Below are 27,530 nucleotides of genomic sequence, written 5' to 3'. Positions count from 1 at the left end.
GTGTCTGACTGTCTGACTGTGTCTGACTGTGTCTGACTGTGTGTAACTGTGTGTGACTGTGTCTGACTGTGTGTAACTGTGTCTGACTGTGTAACTGTGTCTGACTGTGTGTAACTGTGTCTGACTGTGTCTGACTGTGTGTAACTGTGTCTGACTGTGTCTGACTGTGTCTGACTGTGTCTGACTGTGTGTAACTGTGTCTGACTGTGTGTAACTGTGTCTGACTGTGTCTGACTGTGTGTAACTGTGTCTGACTGTGTATGCTCCATGAGGGAGGCTGGGCACATTTCCAGTGCCCAGGACCAGCATGTGTGCTGGAAGTGTGTCCAGCTGCAGCTCCTGGAAGCTCAAGTTTCGGAGCTGGAACGGCAGCTGGGGTCTCTGTGGAGCATCCACGAGTCTGAGAGCATTGTGAGTAGCACATTTAGAGAAGTGGTCACACCACAGATGAAAGGACCCGAGGAAGGAAGAGAGTGGATGACCACTAGGCAGTCCAAGAGATATAGGCAGGTAGTTCAGGAGTCCCCTGGGGTCTCGCTCAGAAATTGGTATTCCATTTTGGAGGCTGATGAGGGCGCTGGTTCGTTCAAGGAGTGCAGACAGAGCCAAGCTTCTGGCACCACAAACAGCCTGTCTGTACAGGGGGGGAGGGGGGGGGGGGGGGAGAGAGAGAGAGAGGCAGGCAATAGCAATAGGGGATTCAATAGTCAGGGGTACAGATAGGTGCTACTGTGGCTGTCAATTTGACTCCGGATGGTGTGTTGCCTCCCTAGTGCTAGGGTCCAGAATGTCACTGAATGGCTGCAGGGCATTCTGAAGGGGGAGGTGATAAGGCAGAGGTTATGGTACATGTTGGTACCAATGATATTGGTAAAAAGAATGATGAAGTTTTGCATCAAAGATTCAGGGAGTTTGGCAGTAGACTAAAAATCTCAGGATTACTCCCAGTGCGGCGTGCTAGCAAGCACAGAAATAGGAGGACAGTACAGATGAATGTGTGGCTTAAGAGTTGGTGCAGGAGGGAGGGTTTTAGATTCCTGGATCATTGGGACCGTTTCTGGGGAAGGTGGGACCTGTACAAGCGGGACGGTGTACATCAGAACCAGAACGGGACTAACATCCTTGCAGGAAGTTTCGCTGGTGCTTTTGGGAAGAGTTTAAACTAATTTGGCAGGGGGAGGGACACAGACAATTAGCAGAATAAGGGCACGGAATCATACAGCAAAATAAACAAGTCAGAGGGAGTGCAGCTGTATTAAGTTTCAAGGGAGTAAGGCCAGGCTGGATGGCCTCTACTTTAATGCCAGGGGTATTGCAGGTAAAATGGATGAGTTGAGAGCAATGACTAACATATGGAATTGTGATATAGTAGCCATCACAGAGACATGGTTGAATGAAGGACACGATTGGCAACTCAACATTCTGGGATATAGAATCTTCAGGCGAGACAGGGGAGGAGATAAAAGAGGAGGAGGCATTGCATTAATACTTAAGGAGTCAGTAACTGCAGGAAGGAGAGATGATATCTTGGAGGGCATCAAATGAAGCTTTGTGGGTAGAGTTTAGGAATAAAAAAGGGGCAGCCACATTGTTAGGTATTTATTATAGACCCACAGATAGTCAGAGGGATATTGAGGAGCAAATATGTGCTCAGTTTGTGGAAGTGTGTATAAACAATAACAATAGGGTTATTATATTAGGTGGTTTCAACTTTCCCAACATTAACTGGGATATAGACAGTGTTAAGGGCTTGGATGGAGTAGATTTCTTGAAATGTGTACAGGAGAACTTTGTAAATCACAATGTGGAGTGTCCAACAAGGGATAGCGCTGTGCTCGACCTGATTCTAGGGAATGAAGCCGGACAGGTGGTTGAGGTGGTGGTGGGCAACCACTTTAGTGATAACGATCACAACATGATTCAATTTAAGTTTGTTATGGACAAGGAAATAGACAAGCTGCAAAGAAAAAAAGGTTTTGGATTTGGGGAGGGCAGATTTTAGTAAATTAAGACATGATCTGCCCAAGGTAGACTGGGAACAGCTACTAATGGGAAAATCTACAGAGGAGAAGTGGGGGAGGGACATTCAAAAAGCAAATGGGAAGGGTGCAAGCCCGGCATTTTCCCTCTAGGGTGATAGGTATGAAATACATGCCCAGAGAACTATGGATGACCAGAGATATTCAGGATCCAACGAGAAGGAAAGAAAGGCTTCTAAAAAGTACAAGGGGAGTAAATCAGTGGAGACATTAGCGAGGTATAGAAAATGCAGGGTGGAGCTTAAGAAAGCAATTAGGAGTGCAAAGAGGGGACATGAGAAAGCTCTGACTAGTAGAAGTAGGAAAGATCCCAAGAGGATAACCAGGAAAAGAATAGGGTCCTTTCGGGACCAAGGAGGCAATCCCAGGACTCTAAGGGGCAATTTTTTTTTTTTAACCTGGCCAATCAACCTAACCCGCACATCTTTGGACTGTGGGAGGAAACCCACGCAGACACGAGGAGAATGTGCAAACTCCACACAGACAGTGTACCGAGCCGGGAATCGAACCCGGGACCCTGGAGCTGTGAAGCAGCAGTGCTAACCACTGTGCTACCGTGCCGCCGAGATGTGTAGGTTAGAGGGATTAGCGGGTAAATATGTGGGGATAGAGCCTGGGTGGGATTGTGGTCGGTGCAGACTCGATGGGCCGAATGGCCTCCTTCTGCACTGTAGGGTTTCTATGATGATTCTATGATTCTACAAGGTATTGGAGGTCTTGGCAGCCTTTAAAATGGATAAATCTCCAGGTCCAGATGAATTGTGCCCTTGGCTGCTGTGGAAGGCAAGGGAGGAGATTGCAGGGGCTCTGACCCAAATTTTCAATTCCTCTTTGGCCACGGGGGAGGTGCCAGATAACTGGAGAGCAGCTAATGTGGTTCTACTATTTAAGAAGGGTTGTAGAGATAAACCAGGGAACTACAGACCAGTGAATCTCATGTCAGTGGTAGGGGACCTATCAGAGAAACCTCTGAAGGAGAGCATCCATCTCCACCTGTAGATGCAAAGCTTGATCAGGGATAGTCAGCATGGCTTCAACTGAGGGAGGTCATGCCTAACAAATTTGATTGATTTTTTTGAGGAGGTGACCAGGTGTGTAGATGAGGGTAGTGCAGTCGATGTAGTTTATATGGATTTCAGCAAAGCCTTTGGCAGGGTTCCACATGGGAGACTTATAAAGAAGACAATTACACTTGGGATACAGGGTAATTTGATAAAGTGGATTCAAAATTGGCTCAGTTGTAGGAGACAGAGGGTGATGACAGAAGGCTGCTTTAGGGGACTTTAGCAAGGCCTTTGACAAGGTACCGCAGGGTAGGTTGTTGCATAAGGTTAAATCTCACGGGATCCAGGGTGAGGTATCTAAATGGATTCAAAATTGGCTTCTTGCCAGAAGCCAGAGAGTGGTTGTAGAGGGTTGTTTTTCAAACTGGAGGCCTGTGACCAGCGGTGTGCCACAGGAATCAGTGCTGGGTCCACTGTTATTTGTCATTTATATTAATGATTTGGATGAGAATATAGGAGGCATGGTTAGTAAGTTTGCAGATGATACCAAGATTGATGGCACAGTGGACAGTGAAGAAAGTTACCTCCAATTGCAACGGGATCTTGATCAATTGGGCCAGTGGGCTGACGAATGGCAGATGGGGTTTAACTTAGATAAATGCGAAGTGATGCATTTTGGTAGATTGAACCAGGGCAGGACTTACTCAGTTAATGGTCGGGCGTTGGGGAGAGTTACAGAACAAAGAGATCTAGGGATACATGATCATAGCTCCTTGAAAGTGGAGTCACAGGTGGACAGAGTGGTGAAGAAGGCATTCCGCATGCTTGGTTTCATTGGTTAGAATATTGAACACAAGAGTTGGGACGCCTTGTTGAAGTTGTACAAGACATTGGTAAGGCCACTCTTGGAATACTGTGTACAGTTCTGGTCTCCCTATTATAGAAAGGAGATTATTAAACGAGAAAAAGTGAAGAAAAGATTTACTAGGATGCTACTGGGACTTGATGGTTTGAGTTATAAGGAGAGGCTGGATAGACTGGGACTTTTTTCTCTGGAGCGTAGGAGGCTGAGGGGTGACCTTATAGAGGTCTATAAAATAATGAGGGGCACAGATCAGCTAGATAGTCAATATCTTTTCCCAAAGGTAGGGGAGTCTAAAACTAGAGGGCATAGGTTTAAGGTGAGAGGGGAGAGATACAAAAGTGTCCAGAGGGGCAATTTTTTCACACACAGGGTGGTGAGCATCTGGAACAAGCTGCCAGAAGTAGTAGTAGAGGCGGGTACAATGTTGTCTTTTAAAAAGCGTTTAGACAGTTACATGGGTGCGATGGGTATAGAGGGATATGGGCCAAATGCGGGCAATTGGGATTAACTTAGCGGTTTAAAAAAAAAAGGGCGGCATGGACAAGTTGGGCCGAAGGGCCTGTTTCCATGCTGTAAACCTCTATCACTCTATGACTCTAGTGACTGGAAACCAGTGTCCAGTGGCGTACCACAGGGATCTTTGCTGGGTCCCCTATTACTTATATATATAATGACATTGAAGACACAAAGATTGGACGGGTGGTCAACAGTGAAGCGGAGTGTCTTGGGTTATAAGAAGATATAGATGGAATGGTCAAATGGGCAGATAAGTGGCAGATGGAATTTAACCCTGAAAAGTGTGAGGTGATACATTTTGGAAGGAGTAATTTGATAAGAAAGTATTCAATGAATAGTAGGACATGAGGAAGTTCTGTGGAACAAAGGGACCTTGGCGTGTTTCTCCACAGTTCTCTGAAAGCGGAAGGGTATGGTGGTGAAAAAGGCATATGGGACACTTGCCTTTATCAACTGAAGCATAAATTACAAAAGCAGGGAAGTCATGTTGGAGTTATACAGAACTTTGGTGAAGCCACAGCTAGAGTAATGCTCACCATGTTATTGGAAGGATGTGGTTGCACTGAAAGGGGTACAGAGGAGTTCCACCAGGATGCTGCCTGGGATGGAGCATTTAAGTTATAAAGAGAGGTTGGATAGGCTTGGGTTGTTCTTATTGGAGCAGAGAAGACTGAGGAACGACCTGACTGAGGTGTTCAAGATTATGAGAGACTTGGACAGGGTGGATAAGGAGCAGCTGTTCCCCTTAGTTGGAGGGTCAGTCACAGGGGACATAGGTTCAGATGAAGCGCAAGAGATTTGGGGGGATGTGAGGGTGGTGACGGTCTGGGATGCGCTGCCTGGGAGGGTGGTAGAGGCGGTTTGCCTCACATCCTTTAAAAAGTACCTGGATGAGCACTTGACACACCATAACATTCAGGGCTATGGGCCAAGTGATGGCAGATGGGATTAGGTGGGAGCTTTGGTATTTCTAATGGTTCAATGTGGATTTAATGGGCCAAAGGGCCTCTTCTGCACTGTATGATTCTATGACTGCTAGTGTGTATCTGACTGTGTTACAGGCTTTGTGTGATTATCAGAGTCTGAGATAAAGTTACATGTGATGTGCTGGAATTGCAATGTGACACCTTCTGGAATTCTCCAACATTGCAGAGAAATCCAGAGAGTCTGCAAGAGGTAAAATTCCAAAAAAATGACCTGGCTGCAATTTGTGGACCTGGCTGCAGTTTGGGAACCTGTATCTTTAAATACAAGAGAATTATTGAATAATTACAGCAGAGAATTTTCCGTCATGTCCATGCTTGCCCTCTTTAAGGGTTACTCAGCAATTCCCAATCCACTGGCTGTTCTCCGCAGTCTGTGAAATCATTTCTCTTCAGATAGTCGTCCAACTCCTCATTAAAGCTCTGATTGAATCTCCCTCCACCACATTCTAACCACTCAGACGTAAGAATATTTCCCTTGTCAGCATTTCTTCTCTACCCTTTGTGTCCTCTGGTTGCCAATTTTTTCAGCAATGGGAACAGTTTCTCGCTGTCTACTCTGTCCAACCCCCTTGTGGTGTGAAAGTTTGATGAAACTCCTCCCAACCTTCTCTTCCATAAGAAAAATAGTATCAACTTCTCCAATCTATATAACTGGAGTTCCTCATCCCTGGAACTGCTCCCGCGATTCTTTCCTACACTCTCTGATGTCTGATGGGGCGGCACGGTAGCACAGTGGTTAGCACTGCTGCTTCACAGCTCCAGGGACCTGGGTTCGATTCCCGGCTTGGGTCACTGTCTGTGTGGAGTTTGCACATTCTCCTCGTGTCTGCCTGGGTTTCCTCCGGGTGATCCGGTTTCCTCCCACAGTCCAAAGATGTGCGGGTTAGGTTGATTGGCCATGCTAAAATTGCCCCTTAGTGTCCTGGGATGCATAGATTAGAGGGATTAGTGGGTAAAATATGTAGGGATATGGGGATAGGGCCTGGGTGGGATTGTGGTCGGTGCAGACTCGATGGGCTGAATGGCCTCTTTCTGTGCTGTAGGGTTTCTATGATGATGAAATCATCACATCCGTCCTAAATTGTGATTCCCAGAAATGGATGCAATATTCCAGTTGAGGCTGAACCAGTGGTTCTGTAAAAGTTGACCATAATTTATTTGCTTTTGTATTGCTGCCCCTATTTGTGAACAGAATTCCCACTCACCTGAAGAAGGGGCTTAGAGCTTCGAAAGCTTGTGTGGCTTTTGCTACCAAATAAACCTGTTGGACTTTAACCTGGTGTTGTTAAACTTCTTACCCTATTTATAAAGGCTAGGATGCTATAAAACTACCAAACACTCTCTCAACCTGCCTTGCCACCTTTAATGATTTGTGCACAGCTCCCTCTGCTGCTGCATCCTCTGTAGAGTTGTAGCTCAGAAATGTGTAATTTGGAACAAGATTTTCATGCATTGCCATCTGTGGCCATCAAATGTGACCAAAAGCAAACACTGGCATCAAAAGTGATCATTCGGCCTCACCCACTCACTGGGTCAAAATCCTAGAATTCCCTCTCTAACAGCACTGTGAGTGTACCTACATCACAGCGGACTGCAGTGGTTCAAGAAGGCAGCTCACCATCTTATCTAGAGCAATTAGTGATTGGCAATAATTACTAGTCATTTGTAAATGAATAAAAAACTCACTCATCCCCTCCTTTCCCTCAGCCCACCATAGAATCTCCATAGAATCCCTATAGTGCAGAAGGAGGCCATTCGGCCCATCGAGTCTGCACCAACCACAATCTCACCCAGGCCCTATTCACATAATCCCACATATTTACTCTGCTAATCCCCTGACACTAGGGTGAAAACTCCACACAGACGGTGATCTGAGGCCGGAATTGAACCTGGGTCTCTAACGCTGTTAGATAGCAGTGCTAATGACTGTGCCACCATGCTGCCCCTCACTCACTCATCCCCTCCCCCTATTCTATCATTCCACCATGGTAGCACAGTGGTTAGCACTGCTGCCTCACAGCACCAGGGACACCAGGTTCAATTCCAGCCTCATGTCCCTATCTGTGTGGAGTTTACACTTTTTCCCTGTGTCTGCGTGAGTTTCCTCCGGGTGCTCCGGTTTCCACCCGCAGTCCAAAGATGTGTGGGTTAGGTGGATTGGCCGTGCTAAATTGCCCCTTAGCGTCAGGGGGACTAGCTAGGGTAAATGCGTGAGGGGATAGACTCTGGGTGGGATTGTTGTCGGTGCAGGCTCGATAGGCCGAATGGCCTCTTTCTGCACTGTAGGGTTCCTATGATTCATTGCGATTTCTCCAACTTGCCCTGATGGGGGAAAGCTCCCATCCCTTCCCCCACCGGCCTCACTCCCACATCAGACCTTAGATCACCAGACCCTTGCTCTTGGTCCCAGGCCTTAATGCCGCTCTCAGCCTCAGACCTGCATCGTTCCAAAGTCCCACTAATCCATTCTGTCTCTCTCCCACAGTCCATGGTTCTGCTTTTGGTTCTTGGGCCACTCCTCAGTTCCATGCTGTCCCTCAGCTGGGACCTGTAGTCTCCCCTGGGCAGTGGTTGACTCTTGGCTCTGTCCTGCTACAGTGACTCACACCGAGCACCATGAAGATGGTGCATTAGTGTTCCTTTTTTGCTTTCGTTCTTTTCTGCATTCTTTCTAGTTTAATAATATCCTTTCTATAATAGGGTGATCAGAACTGTACACAGTATTCCAAGTGTGGCCTTACCAATGTCTGGTACAACTTCATCAAGACGTCCCAACTCCTGTATTCAATGTTCTGACCAATGAAACCAAGCATGCTGAATGCCTTCTTCACCACTCTGTGCACCTGTGACTCCACTTTCAAGGAGCTATGAACCTGTACCCCTAGATCTCTTTGTTCTGTAACTCTCCCTAATGCCCTACCATTAATTGAGTAAGTCCTGCCCTGGTTCAATCTACCAAAATGCATCACTTTGCATTTGTCTAAATTAAACTTAATCTGCCATTCGTCAGCACACTGGCCCAATTGATCAAGATCTTGTTGCAATTGGAGATAACGTTCTTCACTGTCCACTATGCCACCAATCTTGGTGTCATCTGCAAACTTGCTAACCATGCCTCCCATATTCTCATCCAAATCATTAATATAAATGACAAATAACAGTGGACCCAGCACTGATCCCTGAGGCACACCGCTGGTCACAGGCCTCCAGTTTGAAAAACAACCCTCTACAATCACCCTCTGGTTTCTGGCAAGAAGCCAATTTTGTATCCATTTAGATACCTCACCCTGGATTCCGTGAGATTTAACCTTATGCAACAACCTACCATGCAGTACCTTGTCAAAGGCCTTGCTAAAGTCCACGTAGACAACATCAACCGCACTGCCCTCATCTACCTTCTTGGTTACCCCTTCAAAAAACTCAATCAAATTTGTGAGACATGATTTTCCACTCACAAAGCCATGCTTACTGTCCCTAATCAGTCCTTGCGTCTCTAAATGCCTTCAGATCCTGTCTCTCAAAATACCTTCCAACGCGAGGAAAGCATTTATATGGAGTAAGGGGAAATATGAAGACAGAAGGCAGCAAATTAGAGGAGTAAATTGGAAGGAGGTATTCTCGAGGAAATGTACTGAAGAGAGGTGGCAGTTTTTCAAGGAATGTCTGTCTAGAGTTCGACAGGACAACGTTCCGAGCAGACAGGGAGGAGTTGGTAGGTTAAAGGAACCGTGGTGCACGAAAGCTGTGCGGGATCTAGTCAAGAAGAAAAAGAAAGCATACAAAAGGTTCAGAGAGCTTGGCGAAGATAGGGATCTAGATGAGTATACGGCTTGTGGGAAGGGACTAAAGAAGGAAATTAGGAGAGCCAGAAGGGGTCATGAAAAGGCCTTGGCAGGTAGGATTAAGGAAAACCCTAAGGCGTTCTATAAATATGTGAAGAGTAAAAGGATGAGACGTGACGGAATAGGGCCTATAAAAGGTGAAGGCAGGAAAATCTGTACAGAACCAGTAGAAATGACAGAGGTGCTTAATGAGTATTTTGCCTCGGTTTTCACAGAGGAGAAGGACCTGGGTGGATGTACTGCGGGCTTGCGGTGGACTGAAAAGATTGAGTATGTGGATTTTAACAAAGAGGTTGTGCTGGAATCTTTGAATGGCATCAAGATAGATAAGTCGCCGGGTCTGGATGGGATGTACCCCAGGTTACTGTGGGAGGCGAGGGAAGAGATTGCAGAGCCTCTGGCGATGATCTTTGCATCGTCGATGGAGACGGGAGAGGTGCCGGAGGATTGGAGGATTGCGGATGTGGTTCCTATTTTCAAGAAGGGGAATAGGGATAGCCCAGGAAATTACCGACCGGTGAGTCTAACCTCAGTGGTTGGTAAGCTGATGGAGAAGATCCTGAGGGACAAGATTTATGAGCATTTAGAGAGGTTTAGTATGCTCAAGAATACTCAGCATGGCTTTGTCAAAGGCAAATCTTGCCTTACGAGCCTGGTGGAGTTAGAACATAGAACATAGAACAGTACAGCACAGAACAGGCCGAGCTTTATCTGAAACCAAGATCAAGCTATCCCATTCCCTATCATCCTGGTGTGCTCCATGTGCCTATCCAATAACCGCTTAAGTGTTCCTAAAGTGTCTGACTCCACTATCACTGCAGGCAGTCCATTCCATATCCCAACCACTCTCTGCGTAAAGAACCTACCTCTGATATCCCTCCTATATCTCCCACCATGAACCCTATAGTTATGCCCCCTTGTAATAGCTCCATCCACCCGAGGAAATAGTCTTTGAATGTTCACTCTATCTATCCCCTTCATCATTTTATAAACCTCTATTAAGTCTCCCCTCAGCCTCCTCCGCTCCAGAGAGAACAGCCCAAGCTCCCTCAACCTTTCCTCATAAGTCCTACCCTCCAAACCAGGCAGCATCCTGGTAAATCTCCTCTGCACTCTTTCCAGCACTTCCACATCCTTCTTATAGCGAGGTGACCAGAACTGCACACAATATTCCAAATGTAGTCTCACCAAGGTCCTGTACAGTTGCAGCATAACCCCACGGCTCTTAAACTCCAACCCCCGTTAATAAAAGCTAACACACTATAGGCCTTCTTCACAGCTCTATCCACTTGAGTGGCAACCTTTAGAGATCTGTGGATATGGACCCCAAGATCTCTTTGTTCCTCCACAGTCTTCAGAACCCTACCTTTGACCCTGTAATCCACATTTAAATTAGTCCTACCAAAATGAATCACCTCACATTTATCAGAGTTCTTCGAAAATGTGACTAAACACATTGACGAAGGGAAAGCGGCAGGTGTGGTTTATATGGATTTTAGCAAGGCGTTCGATAAGGTCCCCCATGCAAGGCTTCTAGAAAAAGTGAGAGGGCATGGGATCCAAGGGGCTGCTGCCCTGTGGATCCAGAACTGGCTTGCCCAAAGGAGGCAGAGAGTGAGTATAGATGGGTCTTTTTCTAAATGGAGGTCGGTCACCAGTGGTGTGCCCCAGGGATCTGTTCTGGGACCCTTGCTGTTTGTCATTATCACAAATGACCTGGATGAGGAAGCGGAGGGATGGGTTGGTAAGTTTGCCGATGGCACGAAGGTTGGTGGGGTTGTGGATAGTCTGGAGGGATGTCAGAAGTTACAAAGGGACATAGATAGGATGCAAGACTGGGCGGAGAAGTGGCAGATGGACTTCAACCCAGATAAATGCGTAGTGGTCCATTTTGGCAGGTCAAATGGGATGAAGGAGTACAATATAAAGGGAAAGACTCTTAGTACTGTAGAGGATCAGAAGGACCTTGGGGTCCGGGTCCATGGGACTCTAAAATCGGCCCCGCAGGTGGAGGAGGTGGTTAAGAAGGCATATGGTGTGCTGGCCTTTATCAATCGAGGGATTGAGTTTAGGAGTCTGGGGATAATGATGCAGCTATATAAGACCCTCGTCAGACCCCACTTGGAGTACTGTGCTCAGTTCTGGTTGTTTCATTACAGGAAGGATGTGGAAAAGATTGAAAGGGTGCAGAGGAGATTTACAAGGATGTTGCCTGGATTGAGTGGCATGCCTTATGAGGATAGGCTGAGGGAGCTCGGTCTTTTCTCCTTGGAGAGACGTAGGATGAGAGGAGACGTGATAGAGGTATATAAGATGTTGAGAGGCATAGATCGGGTGGACTCTCAGAGGCTTTTTCCCAGGGTGGAAATGGCTGCTACGAGAGGACACAGGTTTAAGGTGCTGGGGGTTTGGTACCGGGGAAATGTTCGGGGGAAGTTTTTTTCACACAGAGGGTGGTGGGTGAGTGGAAGCGGCTGCCGTCAATGGTGGTGGAGGAAAACTCAATAGGGTCTTTTAAGAGACTCCTGGATGAGTACATGGGACTTAATAGGATGGAGGGTTATAGGTAGGTCTAAAAGGTAGGGATATGTTCGGCACAACTTGTGGGGCCGAAGGGCCTGTTTTGTGCTGTAATTTTCCTATGTTTCTTCTATGTTTCTAACGTACCCACCACAGATGTGAGGCTCACTGGCCTGCAGTTCCCGGGCTTTTCCCTGAAGCCCTTTTTAAACAAAGGCACAACATTTGCCACTCTCCAATCTTCAGGCACCTCACTCGTGACTATCGCTGATTCAAATATCTCGGCTAGGGGACCCGCAATTTCCTCCCTGGCCTCCCACAATGTCCTGGGATACACTTCATCAGGTCCTGGGGATTTATCTACCTTGATGCACTTTAAGACTTCCAGCACCTCTTTCTCTGTAATACGTACACTCCTCAAGACATTACTATTTATTTCCCCAAGTTCCCTAACAACCATGCTTTTCTCAACAGTAAATATGGATGAGAAATATTTATTTAGGGTCTCACCCATCCCTTGTGGATCTGCACATAGATGATCTTGTTGATCCTTAAGAAGCCCTACTCTCTCCCTTGTTACTCTTTTGCCCTTTATGTATTTGTAGAAGCTCTTTGGATTCTCCTTTGCCTTATCTGCCAAAACAATCTCGTGTCCCTTTTTTCCCTTCTGATTTCTCTCTTAACTCTACTCCTATACCCCCGAGACTCTTCAAGGGATTCACTTGATCCCAGCTGCCTATGCATGTCATGTGCCTCTTTCTTCTTCTTGACCAGGGCCTCAATATCCCGAGTCATCCAGGATCCCCTACTTGGATAACAAGAGATATTGTGAGCCTAGTCAAAGAGAAAAAGGAAGCATTTGTCAAAGCTAGGAGGCTGGGAACACACGAAGCAAGCGTGGAATACAAGAAAAGTAGAAAGAAACTTAAGCAAGGAGTAAGAAGAGCTAAAAGGGGTCATGAAAAAGCATTGGCCAGCAGGATTAAGGAAAATCCCACGGCTTTTTATACATATATAAAGAGCAAGAGGGTAGCCAGGGAGAGGGTTGGCCCACTCAAGGACAAGGGAGGGAATCTATGCGTGGAGCCAGAGGAAATGGGTGAGGTACTGTTCCATTGTTCCACTGGAGCAAGCTGAGAGGGAGTGATTGGAGGCAGCAGTGCTGGTGAGAGATTAATTGAATTGTTTATTTATTTAATTAGTCAGCTAGTGTGTGTTTGATTTTGGCCTTTACTTTTGCAGCAGTATTTTAAGTTTAAAGTGAAAACTGGAAGTGGGCTGCTAAGGAGTCTGGGAAGTGTTTTTAAGCACGTGAAGTATCAAAGGTAGGCTGCAGTATACAGCGGGCAGCATCGGGAGCGGGCAGTGGAGTGCGTGGGAAGCAGAGTGTGAGCTATAAGGCTTTGGCTCACAGGGCTTAGGCAGAAAGGGCGAGCAGAGGTGAGTTTAAATTCGTTTCTGCACTTTCTACCTGGTACTGGCAAGGTATCTAGAGGGGATGGGTGTGCAGGCAGTGCTATGTTCCTCTTGCACTATGTTTGAGGTGAGGGACGACGACAGTGTTCCTGCTGATTACACCTGTGAGAAGTGCACCCATCTGCAGCTCCTCCAAAACCGTGTTAGGGAACTGGAGCTGGAGTTGGATGAACTTAGGATCATCAGGGACGCAGAGATGGCCATAGACAGAAACTTTAGGGATACAGTTACTCCGAGGAATGAAAACAGATGGGTGACGGTGAGAGGGGCTGGGAGGAAGCAGTCCGTGCAGGGATCCCCGGTGGTCGTTCCCCTTAGCAACAAGTATTCCGCTTTGGATACGGTTGAGGGGGATGACATACCAGTGGTGAGCCGCAGTGAGAGGATCTCCAGCACTGTGTCCGTCTCTGTGGCTCGGGAGGGTAAGGGGCAGAGCGGGAGGGCAATAGTTATTGGGGACTCGTTAGTTAGAGGGATAGATAGGAGGTTCTGTGGCAGCAAAAGAGACGCACGGATGGTATGTTGCCTACCGGATGCCAAGGTCCGTGATGTCTCAGACCGTGTTTTCCGGATTCTGAAGGGGGAGGGGAAACAGCCACAAGTCGTGGTACACATTGGTACCAATGACATAGGTAAGAGAAGGGACGGGGATTTAAAGCAGGAATTTCTGGAGCTGGGCTGGAAGCTGAGAGCCAAGACAAAACATGTGGTCATCTCTGGTACGTTGCCGGTGCCACGTGATAGCGAGTTGAGGAACAGGGAGAGAGTGCAGTTAAACATGTGGTTGCAGGGATGGTGTAGGAGGGAGGGCTTCAGATACGTGGATAATTGGAACATATTCTGGGGAAGGTGGGACCTGTACAAACAGGACGGGGTGCACCTGAACCAGAGGGGCACCAATATCCTCGGAGGGAAATTTGTTACGGCTCGTCAGGGGGGTTTAAACTAATTTGTCAGGGAATGGGAAAAGGAGTTGTAGTCCAGAAGTCAGTGAGGGTGGTGAGGTATTGGGGAAGGTATCAGGGTCAAGGGTGGGTACCGGTAGACAGGAAGGTGGGTTGAAGTGTGTCTACTTCAATGCAAGGAGCATGCGGAACAAGGTAGATGAACATGGGACGTGGATTGGTACTTGGGACTACGATGTTGTGGCCATTACGGAGACGTGGGTAGAACAAGGATAGGAATGGTTGTTGGACGTTCCGGGGGATAGATGTTTCACTAAGTGTAGGGAAGCTGGTAAAAGAGGTGGAGGAGTGGCATTGTTAATCAAAGATAGTTTAACGGCTGCGGAAAGGCACTTCGAGGGGGATCTGCACACTGAGGTAATATGGGCTGAGGTTAGAAATAGGAAAGGAGCGGTCACGTTGTTAGGAGTTTACTATAGGCCCCCAAATAGTAATAGAGAGGTGGAGGAAGAAATTGCTAAGCAGATTATGGATATGTGTGGGGGTCACAGGGTAGTTGTCATGGGGGACTTTAACTTTCCAAATATTGATTGGAACCTTTGTAGGTCAAATAGTTCGGATGGGGCAGTTTTTGTGCAGTGTGTGCAGGAGGGTTTCCTGACACAATATGTGGATAGGCCGACAAGAGGTGAGGCCACATTGGATTTGGTACTGGGAAATGAACCAGGCCAAGTGTTAGATTTGGTTGTGGGAGAGCACTTTGGAGATAGTGACCACAATTCGGTGTCTTTTGTTATTGCAATGGAGAGGGATAGGGCCGTACGGCAGGGCAAGGTTTACAATTGGGGGAGAGGTAATTATGATGCAATTAGGCAAGAATTAGGGGGCATAAGTTTGGAACAGAAACTGTCAGGGAAAGGAACTAATGAAAAGTGGAACTTTTTCAAGGAACAAATACTGGATGTCCTTGATAGGTATGTCCCTGTCAGGCAGGAAGGAAATGGCCGAGTGAGGGAACCATGGTTCACGAAAGAGGTGGAATGTCTTGTGAAAAGGAAGAGGGAAGCTTATGTAGGGATGAGGAAACAAGGTTCAGATGGCTTGATTGAGGGTTACAAGTTAGCAAGGAATGAGCTGAAAAAGGGGCTTAGGAGAGCTAGGAGGGGACACGAGAAGTCCTTGGCGGGTCGGATCAAAGAAAACCCCAAGGCTTTTTACTCGTATGTGAGGAATAAAAGAATGACCAGGGTGAGGTTAGGGCCTGTCAAGGACAGTAGTGGGAACTTGTGTATGGAGTCAGTTAAGGTAGGCAAGTGATGAATGAATACTTTTCTTCAGTGTTCACCAAGGAGAGGGGCCATGTTTTTGAGGAAGAGAAGGTGTTACAGGCTAATAGGCTGGAGGAAATAGATGTTCGGAGGGAGGATGTCCTGGCAGTTTTGAATAAACTGAAGGTCGATAAGTCCCCTGGGCCTGATGAAATGGATCCTAGGATTCTTTGGGAGGCAAGGGATGAGATTGCAGAGCCTTTGGCTTTGATCTTTAGGTCCTCGCTGTCCACGGGGATGGTGCCAGAGGACTGGAGAATGGCGAATGTTGTTCCTCTGTTTAAGAAAGGGAATAGAAATGACCCTGGTAATTATAGACCGGTTAGTCTTACTTCGGTGGTTGGTAAATTGATGGAAAAGGTCCTGAGGGATGGGATTTACGACCATTTAGAAAGATGCGGATTAATCCGGGATAGTCAGCACGGATTCGTGAAGGGGAAGTCGTGCCTCACAAATTTGATAGAAGTTTTTGAGGAGGTAACTATGTGTGTTGATGAAGGTAGGACAGTTGATGTCATATACATGGATTTTAGTAAGGCGTTTGATAAGGTCCCCCATGGTTGGCTTATGATGAAAGTGAGGAGGTGTGTGATAGAGGGAAAGTTGGCCGATCGGTTAGGTAACTGGCTGTCTGATCGAAGACAGAGGGTGGTGGTGGATGGAAAATTTTCAGATTGGAGGCAGGTTGCTAGCGGAGTGCCACAGGGATCAGTGCTTGGTCCTCTGCTCTTTGTGATTTTTATTAATGACTTAGAGGAGGGGGCTGAAAGGTGGATCAGTAAATTTGCTGATGACACCAAGATTGGTGGAGTAGTGGATGAGGTGGAGGGCTGTTGTAGGCTGCAAAGAGACATAGATAGGATGCAAAGCTGGGCTGAAAAATGGCAAATGGAGTTTAACCCTGACAAATGTGAGGTGATTCATTTTGGTAGGACTAATTTAAATGTGGATTACAGGGTCAAAGGTAGGTTTCTGAAGACTGTGGAGGAACAGAGAGATCTTGGGGTCCATATCCATAGATCTCTAAAGGTTGCCACTCAAGTGGATAGAGCTGTGAAGAAGGCCTATAGTGTGTTAGCTTTCATTAACAGTGGGTTGGAGTTTAAGAGCCGTGGGGTTATGCTGCAACTGTACAGGACCTTGGTGAGACCACATTTGGAATATTGTGTGCAGTTCTGGTCACCTCACTATAAGAAGGATGTGGAAGCGCTGGAAAGAGTGCAGAGGAGATTTACCAGGATGCTGCCTGGTTTGGAGGGTAGGACTTATAAGGAAAGGTTGAGGGAGCTTGGGCTGTTCTCTCTGGAGCGGAGGAGGCTGAGGGGAGACTTAATAGAGGTTTATAAAATGATGAAGGGGATAGATAGAGTGAACGTTCAAAGACTATTTCATCGGGTGGATGGAGCTATTACAAGGGGGCATAACTATAGGGTTCTTGGTGGGAGATATAGGAAGGATATCAGAGGTAGGTTCTTTACGCAGAGAGTGGTTGGGGTGTGGAATGGACTGCCTGCAGTGATAGTAGAGTCAGACACTTTAGGAACATTTAAGCGGTTATTGGATAGGCACATGGAGCGCACCAGGATGATGGGGATTGGGATAGCTTGATCTTGGTTTCAGATAAAGCTCGGCACAACATCGTGGGCCGAAGGGCCTATTCTGTGCTGTACTGTTCTATGTTCTATGTATTAAATGAGTACTTTGCGTCAGTATTCACCAAAGAGAAGGACTTGGTGGATGATGAATCTGGGAAAGGGTGTGTAGATAGTTTGAGTCATGTTGAGATCAAAAAGGAGGAGGTATTGGGTTCTTGAGAAACATTAAGGCAGACAAGTCCCCAGGGCCTGATGGGATATACCCCAAAATACTGAGAGAGGCAAGGGAGGAAATTGCTGGGGCCTTGAGAGAAATCTTTATATCCTCACTGGCTACAGGGGAAGTCATGATGTGGAGATGCCGACGTTGGACTGGGGTGAACACAGTAAGAAGTCTCACAACACCAGGTTAAAGTCCAACAGGTTTATTTGGTAGCAAATACCATAAGCTTTCGGAGCGCTGCTCCTTCGTCAGTTGGAGTGGAAATGTGCACATTTCCACTCCATCTGACGAAGGAGCAGTGCTCTGAAAGCTTATGGTATTTGCTACCAAATAAACCTGTTGGACTTTAACCTGGTGTTGTGAGACTTCTTACAGGGGAAGTCCCAGAGGATTGGAGAATAGCCAGTGTTGTTCCTTGTTTAAGAAGGGTACTAAGAATAATCCAGATAAATACAGGCCGGTGAGCCTTACTTCAGTGGTAGGGAAATTATTGGAGAGGATTCTTCGAGACAGGATTTATTCCCACTTGGTAATAAGTGGACGTATTAGTGAGAGGCAACATGGTTTTGTGAAGGGGAGGTCGTGTCTCACGAACTTGATCGAGTTTTGCGAGGAAGTGACGTAGATGATTGATGAGGGTAGGGGAATGGATGTTGTCTACATGGACTTCAGTAAGGCCTTTGACAAGGTCCCTCATGGCAGACTGGTGCAGAAGGTGAAGTCGCATGGAATCAGAGGTGAGCTAGCAAGGTAGATACAAAACTGGCTCGGTCAAAGAAGACAGAGGGTAGCAGTAGAAGGGTGAGTTTCTGAATGGAGGGCTTTGACAAGTGGTGTTCCTCGGGGATCAGTGCTGGGACCTTTGCTGTTTGTAATATATTTAAATGATTTGGAGGAAAATGTAACTGGATTGATTAGTAAGTTTGTGGACGACACAAAGGTTGGTGAATTTGCGGATAGCGATGAGGACCATCAGAGGATACAGCAGGATATAGATCAGTTGGAGACTTGGGCGGAGAGATGGCAGATGGAGTTTAATCTGGACAAATGTGAGGTAATGCATTTTAGAAGATCTAATACAGATAGGAAATATACAGTAAATGGCAGAATCCTTAAGAGTATTGATAGGCAAAGGGATCTGGCTATACAGGTACACAGGTCACTGAAAGTGGCAATTCAGGTGGAGAAGGTCGTCAAGAAGGCATACGGCATGCTTGCCTTCATCGGCCGGGGCATTGAGTTTAAAAATTGGCAAGTCATGTTGCAGCTTTATAGAACCTTAGTTCGGCCGCACTTGGAATATAGTGTTCAATTCTGGTCGCCACACTACCAGAAGGATGTGGAGGCTTTGGAGAGAGTACAGAAAAGATTTACCAGGATGTTGCCTGGTATGGAGGGCATTAGCTATGAGGAGAGGTTGGAGAAACTTGGTTTGTTCTCACTTGAGCGATTGAGGTTGAGGGGTGACCTGATAGAAGCCTACAAGATCATGAGAGACATGGACAGAGTGGATAGTCAGAAACCTTTTCCCAGGGTGAAAGAGTCAATTACTAGGGGGCATAGGTGTAAGGTGCGAGGGGCAAGGTTTAAAGGAGATGTACAAGGCAGATTTTTTACACAGAGAGTAGTGGGTGCGTGGAACTCGTTGCCGGGGGAGGTAGTGGAAGCGGATACGGTAGTGAGTTTTAAGGGGCGTCTTGACAAATACATGAATAGGATGGGAATGGAGGGATATGGTCCCCGGAAGGGTAGGGGGTTTTAGTTCAGTCGGGCAGCATGGTTGGTGCAGGCTTGGAGGGCCGAAGGGCCTGTTCCTGTGCTGTAATTTTCTTTGTTCTTTGTTCTGCCAGCCTTGCCCTTCACTCGAAGAGGAATGTACTTACCCTGAACACTGGTTAACACACTTTTGAAAGCCTGCCACTTACCAGACGTCACTTTGCCTTCACACAGACACCCCCAATTAACTTTTGAATGTTCCTGCCTGATACCATCAAAATCCCCGACTATTACCTCCCTATTTTTCTTGGAGTTATCTGTAATCTCCTTACATATTTGTTCTTCAATTTCCCGCTGACTATTTGGGGGCCTATAGTACAATCCTATCAAAGTGATTTCCCCCTTCTCATTTCTCAGTTCTACCCATATAGACTCAGTGGCCGAACCCTCGGATATATCCCCTCTCAGTATTGCCTTAATGTTTGCCCTAATCAAAAGTGCAACTCCCCCTCCTCTCTTACCTCCTGTTCTACCTTTCCTATAGCATCTGTACCCTGGAACATTGAGCTGCCAGTCCTGTCCCTCCCTTAGCCATGTTTCAGTAATTGCTATAACATCCCAGTCCCACATACCCATCCATGCCCTGAGTTCATCTGCCTTGCCTGTCAGGCCTCTTGCATTGAAATAAATGCAGTTTAATCTGGACTTCCCTTGCTCTCTGTCTTGCTTTTGCCTGATCTGTCTGGTACTAGGATTACTGGCACTGCCTTTACTACTTAGTGTGCTTTCTTTAACTTCTGTGCTGTCCTCAAACATCTCTTCTGTCTCCCGACTGCTTTGGGTCCCACCTCCCTGCCAAACTAGTTTAAACCTTCCCGAGTGGCTCGAGCAAATCTCCCCACCAGGATATTAGTCCCCTTCCAGTACAGGTGTAACCCGTCTCTCTTGAACAGGTCACCCCTTCCCCAGAAAAGATTCCAATGATCCAAAAATCTAAATCCCTGTCCCTTGCACCAGCTCTCAAGCCAGGCATTCATCTGCCTAATCCTCCTATTCCTATTCTCACTCGCACGTGGCACCGGTAGTAGTTCTGAAATTACTACCTTCGAGGTCCTGCGCTTCAGCCTTCTGCCTAACTTTCTATATTCACGCTTCAGGACCTCATCCCTTTTCCTACCTATGTCGTTGGTACCAATATGTACAACGACCTTAGTTGGCCCTCCTCAGTTAATTAGTTTTACCTTAGGTTGCTCTTGTCCTTTCCCGCACTAAATATAAAACCTACCGTCATAGAATCAGGACAAATGATCATTGCCACCGAAATCTTCCCTGACTGACAGGAGTTCCATTTGTCCTAACTCATTTCCCCAGATCCTGATTTAAGAGTGACTCTTTCCTGTCATCCTGCATACAAGATCATGTCGAAAATTACCTTAAACACTTCTCAGAACCTCTTCCTCATCTCTGCCCTTTACACTTTTATTTATTCTTTCAGAGGATGTGAATTCGCTGGCTACACCAGAATTTATTGTCCATCCCTAATTGTTCTTCAGAAGGTGGTGATGAGTCGCTGCCTTGAACAACTGCAGTCCGAGGTGTAGGTACACCCACAGTGCTGTCAGGGAGGGTATTCCAGGATTTTGACGGAACGACAGTGAAGGAATGGTGATACATTTCCAAGTCAGGATGGTGAGCACCTTGGAGGGGAACTTTCAGGTGGTGGTGTTCCCAGATATCTGCTGCACTTGTCCTTCTGGGTGGCAGAAGTCAAAGGTTTGGAAGGTTTTGTCCAAAGTCCCTGGTGAGTTTTTATTACATTGCCTTCATCTGTTTACCAAAATGTATCAATTTATATTTCTATACATTAAATTTCATCTGCCACATGTCCGCATCAATCTATCCATGTCCTCCTGTTAGGGTGGACTGGGCTCTCAGGCTGGAGTTTTCCTTCTGGGTCACATGTCATAGCTGCTCTGTTGATATCCTGGCTGATGATGAGTGACAGAGCAGGAGTTAAACCTGATGGAGAGTTGACTGGTGTTGCATTTGTCCTGTTTTTTGTGTACTGGACATACCTGGGTAATTTTCCACATTGCCGGGTAATGTGTCACCATGCTTATTTGGCCATTGGGAAGAAGACAGTATTAACTCTTTAGAAAGTGCTGCTGGGAGCTGTGTTGAATCTAACCTCCCTGTTTCCTACACCACACACTGGATGTCCTGGTGAAGACAGAGCTGCAGTTTGGGGACAGAAACTTACATCACTGCTGAAAGAATGTGATGATATTGAACATGAATTGGAGATCTTCACAGTAACTTCATTGCAGTGTTAATGTAATCTTACTTGTGACACTAATAAATAAATAAACTTTAAACTTACTCTTTGTCAGGAGAATCCTGTACAGCTTGTCCATGATGGAACTCTTCATAATCTCTGTGATAAACATATCTTGTTCTTCCAGTTGTTCCATTGTGAACCTTTCCTCAATGCCAGTCATGCGGTTGTAGTTGTTTAAAAGCGCAATGAATTTAGCAAATGTAGGTTTTGAGAACAGGACCTCTTCATTCACATAGGCAAAAAGTCTAAGTAGGAAAAGGAAGAGGAGCTGTGAGATTAGAAAGGGAGGTGTCAAGTTTTTTCGTGAGCCATGTCTGATATGAAATTTGTAGGCATTACTATCTGGGCTACTGTTTAGGATGATTAAAGCGCAGACTGTAATTCCACACTGTTAGGCCTTTGATAATCATAGAATAATAGAATCATACAATTGTTACAGAAAGAGGCCATTCAGCCCATTGTGCCTCTGCTGTTTCTCTGAAGGAACAATTCACAAATTGTTTAAGTATGTCCTGTACACAAAAAACAGGACAAATCCAACCAATCAATTACAGCTCCATCAGTCTACTCTCGATCATCAGTAAAGTGATGGAAGGGATCAACGACAGCGCTGTCAAGCAGAACCTGCTCAGCAATAACCTGCTGAGTGACGCCCAGTTTGAGTTTCGCCAGGATAACTGAACTCCTGACCTCACTATTCTCTCTGATGCTTTCACATCCTTCCCAAAGCGCGGCACCCGGAACTGGATACCATCCTCCAATTAGGGCTGAACAGTGCTTTATACAGGTTTAGCAGAACTTCCTTGTTTTTTACTCTGTGCTGCAATTGACAAAATCCAGGATGTTGTATGCTTAATTCCATGGTCCTAACATAAGAACGTAAGACCTAGGAGCAGGAGTAGGCCATCTGGCCCTCGAGCCTGCTCCACCATTCAATAAGATCATGGCTGATCTTTTCGTAGACTCAGCTCCACTTACCCGCCCGCTCACCATAACTCTTAATTCCTTTACTGTTCAAAAATTTATCTATCCTTGCCTTAAAAACATTCAATGAGGTAGCCTCAACTGCTTCACTGGACAGGGAATTCCACACATTCACAATCCTTTATGTGAAGAAGTCCCTCCTCAACTCAGTCCTAAATCTGCTTCCCCTTATTTTGAGGTTTTGTCCCCTAGTTCTAGTTTCACCTGCCAGTGGAAACAACTTCCCTGCTTCTATCTTATCTATTCTCTTCATAATCTTATATGTTTCTGTAAGATCTCCCCTCATTCTTCTGAATGAGTATAGCCCCAGTCTACTCAGTCTCTCTGCATAAGCCAACCATCTCAGCTCCAGAATCAACCTAGTGAAGCTCCTCTGCACCCCGTCCAGTGCCAGTATATCCTTTCTCAAATAGGGAGACCAAAACTGTACACAGTACTCCAGATGTGGCCTCACCAGCACCTTATACAGCTGCAACATAACCTTGCTGTTTTTAAACTCCATCCTTCTAGCAACGAAGGACAAAATTCCATTTGCCTTCTTAATTACCTGCTGCACCTGCAAACAAACTCCTTGAGATTCCTGCACAAGGACACCCAGGTCCCTCTGCACAGCAGCATGCTGCAATTTTTTACCATTTAAATAGTAGTTCATTTTGCTGTTATTCCTACCAAAATGGATGACCTCACATTTACCAACATTGTACTCCATCTGCCAGACCCTCGCCCACTCACTTAGACTATCTATATCCCTTTGCAGACTTTCAGTGTCCTCTGCACACTTTGCTCTTCCACCCATCTTAGTGTCATCTGCGAATTTTGACACACTACACTTGGTCCCCAACTCCAAATCATCGATGTAAATCGTAAACAATTGCGGTCCCAACACTGATCCCTGAGGCACTAGTCACTGATCACCAACCAAAAAAACACCCATTTACCCCCACTCTGCTTTCTGTTAGTTAACTAATCCTCTATCAATGCTAGTACATTACCCGTAACATCGTGCACCTTTATCTTATGTAGCAGTCTTTGGTGCGGCACCTTGTCAAATGCCTTCTGGAAATCCAGATACACCACATCCACAGGTTCCCCATTGTCCACTGCACATGTAATGTTCTCAAAGAATTCCACCAAATTAGTCAAACATGACCTGCCCTTCATGAACCCATGCTGTGTCTTCCCAATGGGACAATTTACATCCAGATGTCTCGCTATTTCTTCCTTGATGATAGATTCAAGCATTTTCCCTACTACAGAAGTTAAGCTAACCGGCCTATAGTTATCCGCCTTTTGTCTACCTCCTTTTTTAAACAGTGCCATCACATTTGCTGTTTTCCAATCTGCGGGAACCACCCCAGAGTCCAGCGAATTTTGGTAAATTACCACTAACAATTTCTTAATATCAGTTTTAAACAGTATGTCAAGTCCTTTGATCCTAAGCTCAAAGGAATTCTCCATACCCTTAAGGATTCCAGCTCCATGTGGAATGGACTGCCTGCAGTGATAGTGGAGTCAGACACTTTAGGAACATTTAAGCGGTTATTGGATAGGCACATGGAGCACACCAGGATGGTAGGGAGTGGGATAGCTTGATCTTGGTTTCAGATGAAGGTCGGCACAACATCGTGGGCCGAAGGGCCTGTTCTGTGCTGTACTGTTCTATGTTCTATGTCCATTCTCCTCTTCTGCAACCAGTAATATCCTGAGGTAGATAGTCCTCACTCCTAATTCTTCCTTCCAAGCTCTGGAATCTGCTGACGATCTCTCCTCTGAAGCCTCTCTAATAATTCTATATCTTATTGTGCTTCTCGAAAATCAAGCCAAAGAAATATAAAATGGTTAAAAGACAAAAGGAGGCCATGCGGCCATATCAGTGCCAGCTCTCTTCAAGAGGTACCCAACTAGTCCCAGTACTCCATTTTTTCCCATTATTCCAGTCTACATTGGGATAAATTCTCCCATTATAAAAACTTTATAAATCTTGTACTTCTCTGTAATTTCTTTGTAAATTTGTTCTTCTACATCTTTCTCACTGGATGGTGGCCTATAGTCTGCACCGAGCAATGTTATTGCACTTTTATATTCATTAGCTCAAGGCAAATTGATTCAATCCTTGACACCCCCCTGTGACAACCTCTCCCTCGAGCACTGCAAAGTTCTCCTCTATCAATTCTGCCCCCCTGCCTCCTTTTTTTTCTTTCCTATCATTCCAGGAATATTTCATTCCTAATTCTGCCCTTCTTTGAGCCAGGTCTCCATTCCAACATGACCCTCCAGAGAGGTGAACTTTGAGGATGGTGGGACTCTGCAAAAAGATAAATCACGGGGGAAGAGCAGAGCAGGAATTGGTGGATAAAGTGACTGAGGAGGATTGTGGACATCACCCTGGCCACATAGGAAGGTGGTTGGGCCCAGAGTGAGCCTCGAGTTTCTCCTCAGGATGAATGTCAAGGATCCTTTGATTCAGGAGGTTTCAGTTGAGTTGCTCAGAGCCAGGGTACAGGACATGGAATATAATTCTCTCTGACGTGCCTTCCTCTTGCCTGCCCATACTTCCAGCCTATTGATGCCCTGTTGCAGTTGATTGCTATTGTACTCACTGTTTGTCACACTTTTGTACTCACTGTTTTCTGTCCTTCACCCATTGTTTTTATCCAGGCTGATACTGACCCTCCAATTTTATGAGCCTCAATTTTGTTAACCAGATTTTTATGTGGTATTTGTCAAACTCTTTAAAATTCATTGAGACAACATCCACCACATTCCACCACGTAGGATAAGATGTGAAGGAGTAGCACCTATCAAATGTGATGGTGGGAAAGTCTGTATTGAACCGGTTGAAATAGCAGAGGTACTCAATGAATACTTTGCTTCAGTATTCACAGTGGAAAAGGATCTTGGTAGTTGCAGTGCAGACTTGCAGTGGACTGAGAAGATTGAGCATGTGGGCATTAGGAAAGAGGATGTGTTGGAGCTGTTGAAAAGCATAAAGTTAGATAAATCGCCGGGAACCGGATGTGATGTATCCCAGGTTACTTTGGGAGGCGAGGGAAGAGATTGCTGATCCTCTGGCGATGATCTTTGCGTCGTCAATGGAGATAGGAGAGGTTCCGGTGGATTGTAGGATGGCGGATGTGGTTCCGTTATTCAAGCAAGGGAGAAGAGATAGCCCAGGAAATTACAGACTGGTGAGTCTAACCTCAGTGGTCGGTAAATTGATGGAGAAGATCCTGAGAGGCAGGATTTATGAAAGGATTTGGAAAGGAATAATATGATCAGAAGTAGCCAGCACGGCTTTGTCCAAGGCAGATCATGCCTTACGGGTCTGATTGAGATTTTTGAAGATGTGACTAGACACTTAGATGGGGGAAGAGCGGTTTATATGGATTTGGTAGATGTGGTTTATATGGATTTCAGTAAGGCGTTTGATAAGGTGCCCCATGCAAGGCTTATGGAGAAAGTGAAGGGGCATGGGATACAAGGGGACGTTGCTTTGTGGATTCAGAACTGGCTTACCCACAGAAGGCAAAGAGTGGTTGTAGATGGGTCTTTTTCAGAGTGGAGGTCGGTCACCAGTGGGGTGCCCCAGGGATCTGTTCTGGGACCCTTGCTCTTTGTGATTTTTATAAATGACCTGGATGAGGAAGTGGAAGGATGGGTTGGCAAGTTTGCTGATGACACAAAGGTTGGAGGTATTGTGCATAGTGTAGAGGGATGTCAGCAGTTGCAACGAGACATAGATAAGATGCAAGACTGGGCGGAGAAATGGCAGATGGACTTCAACCCAGATAAGTGTGTGGTGGTTCATTTTGGCAGGTCAAATAGGATGGAAGAATATAATATTAAGGGTAAGACGCTTGGCAGTGTGGAAGAACAGAGGGATCTTGGGGTCCGGGTTCATAGGATGCTCAAAGCAGCATCGCAGGTGGAGGCTGTGGTTAAGAGGGCGTATGGAATACTGGCCTTCATCAATAGAGGAATTGAGTTTAGAAATCGGGAGATAACGCTGCAGCTGTATAGGACCCTGGTCAGATCCCACCTGGAGTACTGTGCCCAGTTCTGGTCGCCTCATTACAGAAAGGATGTGGAAGCCATAGAACAGGTGCAGAGGAGATTTACGAGGATGTTGCCGGGATTAAGTGGTATGCCTTATGAGGATAGGTTGAGAGAGCTAGGTCTATTCTCCTTGGAGAGGTGAAGGATGAGAGGTGACCTGATAGAGGTGTATAAGATGTTGAGAGGTATTGATAGAGTGGATTCTCAGAGGCTTTTACCCAGGGCTGAAATGGTTGTCACGAGAGGCCACAGGTTTAGGGTGTTGGGGAGTAGGTATAGAGGAGATGTTAGGGGTAAGTTTTTCACTCAGAGGGTGGTGGGTGCGTGGAATGGCTGCCGGTAGTGGTGGTGGAAGTGGATTCGATTGAGTCTTTTAAGAGACTTTTGGATCGGTTCATGGAGGTTAGTAAGATAGAGGGTTATAGATGAGCCTAGAAGGTAAGGAAATTGTTCGGCGCAACTTGTGGGCCGAAGGGCCTGTTTGTGCTGTAGCTTTTCTATGTTCTCTATGTTCTATGTTCTATTCCCTGCATCAACCTTCTCTGTTACCTCATCAAAAAAATACAATTTGATTCGTGAAACTTGATCTGCCTTTTACAAATCCATGCTCCCTCTCTTTAATTAACTCAAATTTCTCCAAGTTCCTGTTGATTATTTTCCCCAAATAGTTTATAAAACCTTACTGATGTTATACCGACCAGTCTCTAGTTACTAGAAATGTCCTGACATACTTTCTTGAATAAGGGTGCCACAATCCTCTGGCAACTCTCCCATGATCCTTTGCTATTTGCATCATGGCTTCCTTTAGATTTCTGGGATGCAAGCCATCCAAACTAATTTATCCACTCTAAGCAAACACCGTGGGATTTTACCTTGTATATTTACCTTTGGAGCAGCAACTTATTAAATCACAGAATCATTGAGTCACAAAGCAGAAAAGGCCCTTTGGCTCATCAAGTCTGAACTGACATATGAGGAACACCGTGTTTATTTATTCATATTGACCTCTCACCTGTTCGCATATGGCACTTTGCCCATAGCCCTGAATGTTATGATGTGCCAAATGCACATCCAGATACTTCTTAAAGGATGTGAGGCAACTCGTCTCTACCACCTTCCCAGGCAGCGCATTCCAGA

General features: G+C 46.0%; 1 protein-coding gene across 1 annotated transcript in view; it reads right to left on the bottom strand.

Annotated features, from left to right (window-relative positions):
• The window catches only part of endou (endonuclease, polyU-specific), an 88,909-nt gene that overhangs the window by 15,922 nt on the left and 45,457 nt on the right, over window positions 1-27,530 (bottom strand). Inside the window, exon 6 of the mRNA XM_078198907.1 lies at window positions 21,396-21,598. Coding sequence (XP_078055033.1) covers window positions 21,396-21,598 — 203 coding nt within the window. The remainder of the gene's footprint in view (window positions 1-21,395; window positions 21,599-27,530) is intronic.

This window comes from Mustelus asterias, chromosome 27 (genome assembly GCF_964213995.1).
Source record: "Mustelus asterias chromosome 27, sMusAst1.hap1.1, whole genome shotgun sequence".
Classification (NCBI taxonomy): domain Eukaryota; kingdom Metazoa; phylum Chordata; class Chondrichthyes; order Carcharhiniformes; family Triakidae; genus Mustelus; species Mustelus asterias.
The sequence above is the reverse complement of the archived record's forward strand: the minus strand, read 5'-3'. Positions and strand labels throughout refer to the sequence as shown.